Genomic DNA, 11,832 nt, shown 5'->3' on the forward strand with positions numbered 1-11,832 from the left:
TTAGAAACAAGTTGATTGGCAAAGAATAGTTCTAGTTGTGACCTTTAGACTCTTGTGTTGACTAAACAATCATCGAGTGGTTTCTTGGAGCCATTTGTGATGCTCAATCTTAGCTAGGGTTGTTGTGGGACCTCAACTCTGTTCTCTTTAACAATCCAACAGCTTGTGAGGTGAGGTATTGAATTGCAACTCCAAGTTCTATGCCAACAAGTCTAGAACTTGCCCTGAATGTTTGTCTAGGCAAAATTCTAAGTGTAGCTCGACTTGAGAAATGATTGTAGGCTCTCCTTGATCCAATTTGAAACTTGAAAGCTTCCGTAGCCTAACAATATGATATCCCTAGTCAACCCCTTTGAGCCGAAGCCTTTTTGTTCTGTCAATAACCACGATACAAGTCTTTATCCGTTCTATAATGACCCTCTCTTGGAACCCGCTCTTTCCTTGGCATTCACAATTGGCAAAAGCATAAGTTTGGGGGAGAGACGAGGAATGTGAAAGTGATAAAACGTAAAAAATGAAGAAAAAGGGAAGACAAAAGAAAAGAAAGAAAATCCAAAAAGAAATATGCAACAAAAAAGTGAATAAGATAGAAAAGTGAAGGGATTCAAAGAAAACAATGATAAACGGCATGGAATGAATAGAAAAGGAAAAAATGATCATCATTAGCAAGAAAGAGTGACAGTGTGTCTCTCTAGTTCCCCTAAGGAAGAAGAAAATGACTCAAAGAGTCAAGAAAGTATGAGCCAAAATGAGGAAATGGAGTGCTTAAGGAAAGATGAAACCATCATATGCCAATAAGTCCTACCTTGATCCAAAAGCCTTCATTACATTCCCGCAAAAGTCCTATATAATTTCGAGTTGAGTGACCTGACATTAGTGGTGATTTACATAAGGGACAAGCTTATGGTACTTAGAGCCGGACTTGTGACATTCCCTTGAGAGAGATGAGCGTACTTCTCCACAATCCTTGTTTTGAGTGCTACAATCTAAAGTGAGATTTGCTTATGGAGAGTAGAGGAGGAAGAGTTTGGGTTCCACAATGACCAACGTAGTAGAGCGAGCTTCCTTGGTGAGTTAAGTCAACTCTTGATGCTCTTGTGTCGCATTAGAACTATGGTACTCTAAAGGTTGTGTGTTGTTGATAATTCATTTGTGTTGAGGGTAATTGTTAGTCCCAATCGATGCATGTTTGATTCACATTAGGGAAGCTGAAATATCCTTCTGTTTTGTTTTAATGGAGGTGGAAACTACCTTATTTGCTTGAGGACAAGCAAACACTTAAGCTTGGGGGAGTTGATAAGTGGGGATTTTAACCTATTATTTGCTCTATTTTACTTGCGTTTTGGGCTTAAAATGTGTGAAGGAATTCCCGGAAACTAATGTAATATGCTTGCTTGCAGGAACTAATCAAAATGAGCCAAAAGAGGCATAATCAGCACACAAAGGAATCAAATCTGGAACAAAACCAAGACTGGGCCAGGAGACCTGAACCGCGGACCGCACAAATATTGTGCGGCCGCGGAAGCCACAACGCGGCTGCAATCACAAATACGCGGTCCGCGAAGTGAAGAATCAAAGAGTGCAATTTAAGGCCAATTGTTGAGCGAGGTCCGCGCCAGAAATGTGCGGCCGCGAAAGTCTCATCGCGGCCGCGGTTGTAATTGTGCGGACCGCGGTGGAATTACACGGCCTGGAAAATCCACTACGCAGCCGCGATTGAAAGTATGCGGCCCTCGAAACAAATCTCAACCTACATCCAGATGATGAAAACGCGGACCGAAGTCAATATTACGTGGCCGCGAAAGCAAGAGTGCCGCCGTGGTAAGAATTACGCGGCCATGAAACCTCCACAGGGGTATTTTTGTCCGGAAATTTCAGCTTAGTATAAATAGATCTTTTTCATATTTTTAGGTTAAGTTTTGTTTTTGTTGAGCACGTGAGATGGCAGGATATTCTATTTTGGGCAATTTTGTATTAGATTGATCTTGTAACATTAGCTTTTCATCTTTTAATCTAGTATTATGGATTTTATCTTTATTGCATCTTTGATTTCTGCTATTTCTATGAGTAGCTAAACCCATAGCAGGGGTTGTGACCCAACCCTAGTGTGGGTATTTGATGGGTCTTGAATTTTAGGGCTTGAATGTGTATGGGTTAGTAGTATTTAGCCTAGTTCTTGCTAGAACTATGGAATTAGTGGTTGCAAACACTGATTCATGCCTTTATGACTTAGTCTTTACTTGCGAAAGAGGGACTAAGTCTAGGAAAACTAGGCTAACAAGGAATTGGGGTGAACTCAAAAAATTGATATCCCCAATTAAAGAGTTAAACCTAGAGATAGTAACACCGACTTGAGCTAACATCACTTGTATTGCATGAAAACCCGTTTGGACTTGAGAAAGCCAAATTGGAAAAAATCACTCAAACTACCGAGAGGTATAGAGTGAGTACCCGGGTGTGATAGTTATACTACGACCCCAATTAATCACACGATTGCTTTAGATGCTTGCTACCTATTAGATATCCACCTAGGTGGAAGTCACTACCCTAATCCCTTTAAACCCTTGAAAATCAACATAAAAAATATTGTACTTAGTTTTAACTATTGCATGCTATAGAATAGAAGTAGAAGTAGAAAATAAACCAACCATGTGTGGAAGTGAATGAGACCCCACTGGTCTCCAGAATACCCACCGTGCGAAGAACCGCTGGCACCTATCCAAGAAGTCTTGGGCATCCTCTGACTCAACCCCACTGAATGATAGAGTCTGGAGCCTCCCAAATCTTTCTAGTCTCCTCTACTTATCATCAACCATAACGGGACCCACCTGGGCCTGAGCAACTACAACCAGCTGGGCTGGTAGTACCCTCGTTGTCTGAAGTCCATGCATCACCTGCTCTGGAGTACGGATGGAGGGAGTTTGAGTACCTCCCCCAGCCTGAGAAGTGGCTGGCGCAGACTGAACAGAAACCGCCAGAGCAAGGCTGGTGACATAGTCAAAATCTGAGCCAAAGCCTCCTGAAGGCGTGGAATCATAGTGGGCACAATTGGTGCCTGAGCTGGCCCCACTAGCTCAACTATATCTAGTACCTGCTCCTGAGCTAGAGCAACTGGTGGATCTGCTGGCGATACTCTAGCTGATGTACGAGCTGCACCTCGACCCCTACTGCGACCACTACCGCGGCCTCAGCCTCTCGTGGTCCTAGCTGGTGGAATTGGTGGCTGTCCGTCCTGTCGGGTAGCAGTGTCCTCACCATCTGTGAGAGAATAGAATAACAGAAGTTTAGTTCTTGGAATCAACAAATCCGCACAATAAGGATACAAGAATGTGAAGTTTTCCTAATGGTTTGGTGGCCTCTTAAAGATAAGTACAGACATCTCCGTACCGATCCACAAGACTCTACTAAACCTGCTCATGATTCGTGAAACCTATGTAACCTAGGCTCTGATACCAACTTGTCACGATCCGAAACCTAACCTGTCGTGATGGTGCCTAACATGGTACTAGGCAAGCCGACGACTCTGACATTACCAACACTTTTAAATGAGAAATGTACTAAAACAGGTTTAATAATTAAAACTCTCATAAACCGGATAAAAGATCACAATTCAATACGGTAGTTCCCAAAACCAGGGTGTCATGAGTACATGAGCATCTATACAACACAAGTCTGAAATACTGTCCAAGAAAAACTGAAACTAAATAAATAAAGCTCGAGGATAGGGGAGGAGAGTAAAGGTCCGCGGACGCCAGGGCAGTTGCCTCGAAATCTCCGAATGACTAAAAAGCTCTAATAATCAGCACCCGTCATGTCCGAAAACACCTGGATATGCATACGAAATGCAGGGTGTAGCGTGAGTACAACCAACTCAGTAAGAACAAGTCTAACTATGAGGCTGAAAGTAGTGACGAGCTTTACAAATACAATTCAATTACAGAATTTTAGTACAGAAATATAGGCATGCTTTCAAGTTTAACAGTTAAGCCCAAACAAGATATGGTACACCTCGGTATCTATATGACAGTTATATATGCCAAATGAAGTACAAACAATAATGAAATCATATGCATACTCTCAGTCTATCAATCACTCAGTCCTCCCATTCACTCCATCCTCCCAGTCACTCATTCCTCACAATCACTCCATCCTCACAGCCACTCAATCCTCCCAGTCGCTCGGCACTCGCGCTCGCACTCTGTAGGCACCTTCGCTCACTGTGGATTCGGAAGGGGCGATTCTAGCCCAAGCGCTATAATAAGCCAATCATGGCATGAATCAAATAAACATGTTTCTGCGTGAAGCCCGATCCCATAAATATCCTCACAATCAATCCCTCGGCCTCACTCAGTCATCAGTCTCTCCAGTCTCTCGGGCTCTCAAAAATCATGATAATCAGCCCAAACAATGATGATATAATGTACCAATAAAGGACAATAGAGATTGAGATATTGTATGCAAATAATAGCTGTGACTCAGTACAAAATGGCAATTTAGCAAATAATTAAACATGTAACACGGCCTCTGTGGGTCCCCACAGTACCATCACATAGCCTAAGCATGATTGCTAACATGACAACATCTCAATTTCTCTAACACATAGGGGAAATACAGGTAACGACAAGATTAATCAACTATACAGTTCCATGGAATCGACCAAGTCACAATTCTTAGGGTGCACGCCCACACGCTCGTCACCTAGCATGTGCGTTACCTCAACACTAATCACATAACACGTAATTCGAGGTTTCATACCCTGAGAACAAAGTTTAGAAGTGTTACTTACCTCAAACCGTGTAAATCCCTACTCCAACACGCCTTTGCCTCGCGAATCGGCTTCCGAATGCCTAGAATCTAGCCACAAACTTCAATACAATCAACACGAGCTAAAGGAATCAATTCCATAAGAAAATACTATGTTCTTAATCAAAAGTCAAAAAGTCAACTCAAGGGCGACTCCCGGGACCATGTTTCGAAATCCAATAAAAGTCACAAAATCCGGAAGCACATTCAACCACGAGTCCAACCATACCAAAATTACCAAAATCCGATACCAAATTGCCACTCAAATCCCCAAATTTAACTCTCAAACTCCTAAAATTACACCTAAAAAACACACAAACTAGGTGGGAAATTTATGGGGAAACAAAATTATTGAATAAAAATGACCAAAAGTGACTTACCTTAAGAAACCCATCGAAAATCCTCTCAAATTGCTTTAGCCCGAGCTTGAAATGTCCAAAAATGATAAAAATCGCGAACTCTCGAATTAATATTCACTGCCAATGGTTCCGCTTCTGTGGCACCGCTTTTGCGGTAAGAAATCCGCACCTGCGGACTTACACTCAACCCCTGACCTACCGCTTCTGCGGCCAAAGACTCGCAACTACGAGACCACACTTGCGGCCCAGCGTCCGCTTCTGCGCGCCTACAACCAAGTTCCAAATTCCGCACCTACGACCACTATTTTGCTTCTATGGACTTGCAGGTGCGCTCCTCCCTCCGCACTTGCGATACTCCCAAAGCCAGACCAACCTCACTTTTGTGCCAGTCCAGCCGCACCTACGGCATCGCACCTGCGACCAATACCCTCGTAGGTACGAACACACCAGAAGGCTCCTAGCTTCAGCAATCCTTCAATTCCAAATTTTGATCCGTTAACCATCCGAACTCTATCCGAGACCCCGGGACCTCAACTAAATATACCAACAAGTTCCAAAACACAATACGAACTTAGTCGAGCCTTCAAATCACATCAAACAACGTTAAAACCATGAATCGCACATCGATTCAAGCCTAATGAACTATTGAACTTCTAACTTCTACATTCGATGCCGAAACCTATCAAATCACGTCCGATTGACCTCAAATTTTGCACACAAGTCACAGATGACACAATGCACCTACTCTAACTCCCGGAACCCCAATCCTAGCCCAGTAACCACAAAGTCAACTCTCGGTCAAACTTCTAAACTTCCAACTTTCGCCATTTCAAGCCTAATTTCACTACAGACCTCCAAATTACTATCCGGACACGCTCCTAAGTCCAAAATCAACCAACGGAGCCAACGGAACCATCAAAACTCAATTCCAAAGCCATTTACATACAAGTCAACATCCGGTTAATCTTTTCAACTTAAGCTTCCAACCTTGAGACTAAGTGTCCCACTCATTCCGAAACCTCTCCGGAACCGAACCAACTACCTCGGCAAGTCACATAGCAACTACTAAGCATAAAATGAGTAATAAATGGAGGAACGAGGCTACAACTGGTCGGATCGTTACCCAAATAACCCATTTACCACCCCTAGGCATAACCAAGCGGTCAAGTGTCTAGAAACTAGAAAGCATTGCCTTATTAGAGAGATGATTCGCATGCTCGCTAAAGGGCACATTCGTTTTGACCATTTTCACAAGTTGAGACTATTGTACTTTTCTTCTCCTTTTATCACTTCTTGCAATTTGCGCATTTCTATTTGTTCAAAGCGGTCGATGTTTTCACCTCCTTTCTTTTCTTGCAAGCTCCTCTACTCTTCTTTTAGTGAAAGAAGCACCATCAGAAAGACACTACCTTTAGCAAAAGGCGAGAAGGTTTAGACTTCTTTTTCTTTTCAACGGTCTTTAAGCGGAAGACTTTTTTTTTTTTTTTACCATACTCACCAGAAGTTCAAACAAAATTTTAGTCATACTGACATTTACATCAAATGATGTTAATTTATTATGGTCAAGTGAATTAATGAGGTGTGAATACGTTAAGCAAAATTAGTTTATGTATAAACACATATCCTGCATCCTTTTTATATAAGTTTAAGCATCCAATATTTTTACCCCATAAATTCGCCTAGCTTTTCCTTGCAAGACCTGTTTATCCAATTTAAAACCATATATTAACAAGCTAAAAATGATCGGCAGTTAATTATTAGTGCAACATAAAAGTATATGTAGCGCGATTGCATCGATGTTGACGGAGGTAACCTTATAATTAGTGGGTGACATTCTATTAGTAAGAATTTACATAGGTATGTCGGGTACTTCCTAAGCACAGTTAGCTGGTTGCCACTTAGAGTTTTGGCAATTAAGGTCACTGTCAGAAGACAAAAGCATAGAAGAATAAAGAAGAAAAAAGCAGAGGACAACATAATGAAGACACGAGCCTAGGGAGCCTTAATTATTATTTTCTCATAAAGTAGTTTTAGCTTTTTAACACCAACCTTTATTAAAGTCCTCCATTATATATATTTTTTAAGTTAGAGAAGCCAAAACAGTACTCCCTCCGGTCCAAAATAAGTGATTTTTTGGTCTTTTTCTTGTGGTCCAAAATAAGTGATTTTTCCATATTTCAAGAATGAATTAATTATTTTTTTCCTACATTGTCCTTGGAGTAAATTGTGTAGGAATATGTGTTAGGAGTGTTTATGTGAGATAGTAAAGGTTAATATGGTCAATTCCATTGCTAATTAATGTTAAAAGATGGATTTCTTAATCTGTGTGAAAACATTCAAAAATTATTTATTTTGGACCGGAGAGTAGCGCAGTAAGAGTAGGACATCAAAATACTTCCAAAAGAAAACACATATACCAGCAATAGAGTAGAGACTAAACAAAGCTTCTTAGTGGTCATCATAAGACAATGATGGATATTTATCTTCTTGGGCTGGCCAACATTCTATCTGTTTTTGGGCCACTTTGTACTACTCGTTAAAAAAACCCAAGAAATACTTCAAACAACTCTATACAAAGTTCTTTTAGAATATAGACAATGAAACTAGTATTCAAAATATGAAATTACTAGCTAGTCCTATAGGTTCTGAATCTTTGTTTGTTTGCAAGCAGCTTTAAGCTCTTTCAGGATCAAGAAGCACAAGTTGGCCGCAGGCACATCGAAAAGAATCCCCTAACGCCTTTCTGTAAAGAGTTGTGCAAAAAGAAATTAATAAAAAGTTGAGCATAAGAAAGTCTAAGTATCGTTTGGTACGCGGGATAAGGTAGGATAAGTTGTGGGATTAAATTTATTTTGTGTTTGGTTGGCAGAATAAATTTATCATGGGATAAATTTATACCGCGAACCCATCACAGTATAATTTAATCCCAAAGCTTAATCCTGGATATCCCACCTTATCCTACCTTATCACATCAAACTTGAATTATTTTACCCCACCTCCCAAGTGGGATAAAATAATCCAGGGATTATAATATCGGGATATAATAGTCCGCATACGAAACGACCCCTAGAGGTATCACATATACAACTACTAGATAATGTAATACAATGTGATAGTATAGTCTTAGATAATGCATTTAGGTTGAACTTTTGTTTTTTCTTTATAAAAAAACTACTAGTATCTCCTTTGGATTTAGCACGTACTGTAACCAGATTGTAAATACGCAACAAAAATTTGCGTATAACAAGAATTTTATTTACCGCTATATTTCGTACACTATTCATTACTTAATAAAAGTAAGGCGATCATTTTCACTTTGTAGGTCAAGTACATAGGACATGTCCCTCTAATTATGGGATGAGGATGGGGAAAAAGTGATTAAAAAGCAAGGATAAAACAAAATAAAGATTAGGAGAAAAATAGCGTACCCTTTTAGGCTTAGGGTAGAGCAATTCAGGGGAAATCTTGTAAAGATCTTCATCTACTGCCCTTTTAGGTGGTGGTGGTGGAGGAGATGGAGTTGCTGCTTTTTTCACATCATATTCATAATCGCGTACCACCCACGCGTCCTTCTTTCCTCCAACTTCATTACTAGTACTTGCTTTTCTCTGTAGAAATACAATCATGCTTAATATGAACCCATTAATTAACACATCCCACTGGTCATTAAATGCTTCTATTAAACTGAATAAATTTAGGGCAAAAAGGTGGTGCTTAATTAAATTCAGAGCGTGATATATCCTTAAAAGACGAGGAACTTCATCACTAATGGAGAGTATTTCAGAAGACATGCGTGTAAAGCAGCACAACCAAAAACATTTAATGCTTTCACATGTTCTGCCTCGTTTTCAACTCTCTGTTTAACTACACACCAATAGAGGCTAACAGAAATACTCCCTCTGTCCCAATTTACTTAAATATTTTGACTTATACTAATACTTTTGCGTAATTTTAAATACACCCTCCGTTTTATTCCGTTCCAATTTATGTGAACCTATTTGACTGGATACGGAGTTTAAGAAAAAAATAAAGACTTTTAAAATTTGTGGTCCTAAATAAGATACAAATAGACCCAGAGTATTTGTGTGGTTATAGAAACTTCTCATTAAGGGTAGAATTGTAAGTTTAAGCTAAATTGATACCAAATTTAGAAAGGAATCATTCTTTTTGGAATGGACCAAAAAGGAAATAGGTTCCATAGAAATTTAAAAATTTAAAATTTTTAAAAATTCTATTTTATTTTAAAAATTCTATAGAAATTTAAATCTCGAAAAAGTGAAAATTGTAAGGTGAATTGGGAGAGGTAGTACTAGTAATAATTACCTTACGACGAGGAACGACGATCATGGCTGGAGTGACAATGTCGTTCTGGTAGAGATCACCCGCTACGTATAAATCACGATCGTTAGAGTAGCTGTAACGAAACAAATCAGCTTGTCTAGCTGATTCAAAGCATTCCGTGAAAGGAACTGGGAAATCATCGTTACAATCCCAGCTACCAAATGCTGGAATGTGGCTCCTATTCATGAAGTAATAATTGCTCTCCTATAACAAAAGAAAAAATCCACAAAATACAAACAAAATCAGCACCTGAACTTTACCACAAAAAAAAAAAAAAAGTTAGCGGAGATCAGTGCTTACATCCATTTTTTGGAGGGGAGTATCAGGAAATAAGCCTTTTAGATTGACCTCACAATCCACTACTGAGAGTTCAAACTTACAATATTTTTGTTTGTTAACTAGGACGATGAATTTATAGAACAGAGAGGGGTCTATTAAAGAGGCCTGAAATGGGTTTGCTTTTTGTAATGAGTCAATTGTTGATGTTGGGTTTAACTTTAACGATAAAGGAAGAGAGAGGTATATAGGGCAGTGGGGTAGATTCAAATAGATACTATATTACTTACTCGAATGGGAGCTCCGTATATTTGTTGTCACGTAACCAGGAGGTCGCGGGTTCAAACCGTAAAAACAGACTCTTGCAAAAATACAAGGAAAGTGACGTTTTTTTCTTTTTTTTTTTTGGTCTAAAATAAGTGTCATTTCTACATTATTAAGAATGAATTAATTTTAGTTTTTCAAATTTGTCCTTATTTACATATTCCAATGTATCAAGTTAACAATATGTAAATTTTAATTAAGGATAATTTAGTCAAAATACATATTTTTTAGGAATTAGTAATATCTTAAGGGGCGTGTCAAAAGCAAAAAAATCACTTACTCCCTCTGTTCACTTTTACTTGGCAGGTATACTAAAAATAGATTCTTATTTTTACTTGTCACTTTACGCATAACAAGAGAAGATGAATTTTTTTTCCCTGTTATACCCACGGTATTTATTGCTCATTCAAATCATTTTCTCAAATCCAATAAAATATGCACAATTAATATGAGTATCTTTATAAATTATGCATTTTATTTCATAAAAAGTCAAAACGTGCCATGTAAAAGTGAATTGAGGGAGGATTATGAATCGGAAGGAATATTATGAAGTTGTTAAAAACAGTACATAGTTAATGCATAGAAGAAAAAAGAGAAAGGCAAAAGCCCAGATATCCAAAAACCATGAGAAATTGACAAGAGGGACAGAGAGGTAAGGGCAAATAGAAGGGGCCTGAGATGAGATGAATAGTTTTATTTACATTTAAGATGGTGTAGTGTGTGTATATTCCAAGATATACACAGGGATAATAAATTAAAGTTGTTCTTTTACTGAGAATTCTGATTCCACCCATCTCTAAGCAAAGGTCAAAAAGTAGCAAATGCCACACACCCCGTATTAAATAAAAGTTCTAAAAGTTGAAGTAGACTTTTTAACCCTACACGCCTCATGCTGGAATACTTGGTGCTCCGTGCCCTATTTTTGCTAACTCACTCTGGAAGATAATTTTTTTTTAAAAAAAAAAGAAGAGGAAAAATGATCCGTGAAACGACAACCGATAATTAATAAATAAGCAAAACCAAAAATAATAATATAATTTTCACCAAATAAAGGTGAAAACTACCTTATTCACTGCATGTTAAGAGTTATGTCTTCTAGAGAATAGTTAAGATAAGATGATTATGATCTTTCCTTCTATGGAGCCAAATGTGAGAAGAAATAGACCTTCATGATATTTTATAATATTAAAATTAAAAAATATTATTTTTAGATCTTTTACGTGTAAAGCCTTATTCACTTATCACACACTTTTCTCTTTTTATTCTGCTTTTGCTAATGTATAGGGTCAAATTTGACCGTCAATGTCTCTACGCCAATGGGTACGCCCAATGAGTGTACGTCAACTAACGTAAGGGTACGACTTGGACGTGGGGACAAAAGCGACACCGTTTAAGACTCAGTGTCTTCATTAGGAAAACATTACCTATCTTGTATCTTTTTTATTATTTCGAGGAAGGTCTCCTACTATATAAGGGAGACCTTCACATTGTAAAAGGGGGCTGATTCTGGAATAATACAACTCTCTAATTTTCTCCTGCTCTCTCTCTATCTCTATCTCTAACGAATACTTTCCCTTGAGTTCATATTATCACTTTACACTATTAGATCTACAACAACAACTTCATTTTTCATCTCTAGGTCTATTATATTTGATTACGATTTACCCTTCATCTATTTGATTGATTTGCTTAAAAAGTGTTAAACAACTTTTGAGTCAAACAATTTGGC

General features: G+C 38.6%; 1 protein-coding gene across 2 annotated transcripts; it reads right to left on the bottom strand.

The window, feature by feature from the left end:
- LOC109232951 lies at positions 3,588-10,000 on the bottom strand. 2 transcript variants are annotated; one of them, XM_019398654.1, is made up of 4 exons: positions 9,804-10,000; positions 9,486-9,707; positions 8,591-8,770; positions 3,588-3,825 (listed from the first exon to the last, which is right to left on the bottom strand). In XM_019398654.1, exons 1-4 carry the CDS (start codon positions 9,807-9,809, stop codon positions 3,793-3,795), a joined length of 441 nt encoding a protein of 146 aa, XP_019254199.1. In that variant the 5' UTR covers positions 9,810-10,000; the 3' UTR covers positions 3,588-3,792. The 2 variants fall into 2 exon arrangements, with proteins under 2 accessions (XP_019254199.1, XP_019254198.1); XM_019398653.1 differs by lacking the exon at positions 3,588-3,825 and adding an exon at positions 7,555-7,905.

The sequence above is a fragment of the Nicotiana attenuata genome, chromosome 10, assembly GCF_001879085.1.
Source record: "Nicotiana attenuata strain UT chromosome 10, NIATTr2, whole genome shotgun sequence".
Classification (NCBI taxonomy): domain Eukaryota; kingdom Viridiplantae; phylum Streptophyta; class Magnoliopsida; order Solanales; family Solanaceae; genus Nicotiana; species Nicotiana attenuata.

What these genes read in the sequence shown, in the direction of transcription:
- LOC109232951 (XM_019398653.1), bottom strand. An exon ending in TCGTCGTTCCTCGTCGTAAG is followed by an intron (nt 8,771 to 9,485) that starts GTAATTATTACT and finishes GTATTTCTACAG; the next exon opens with AGAAAAGCAAGTACTAGTAA. An exon ending in TCTACCCTAAGCCTAAAAGG is followed by an intron (nt 7,906 to 8,590) that starts GTACGCTATTTT and finishes AACTCTTTACAG; the next exon opens with AAAGGCGTTAGGGGATTCTT.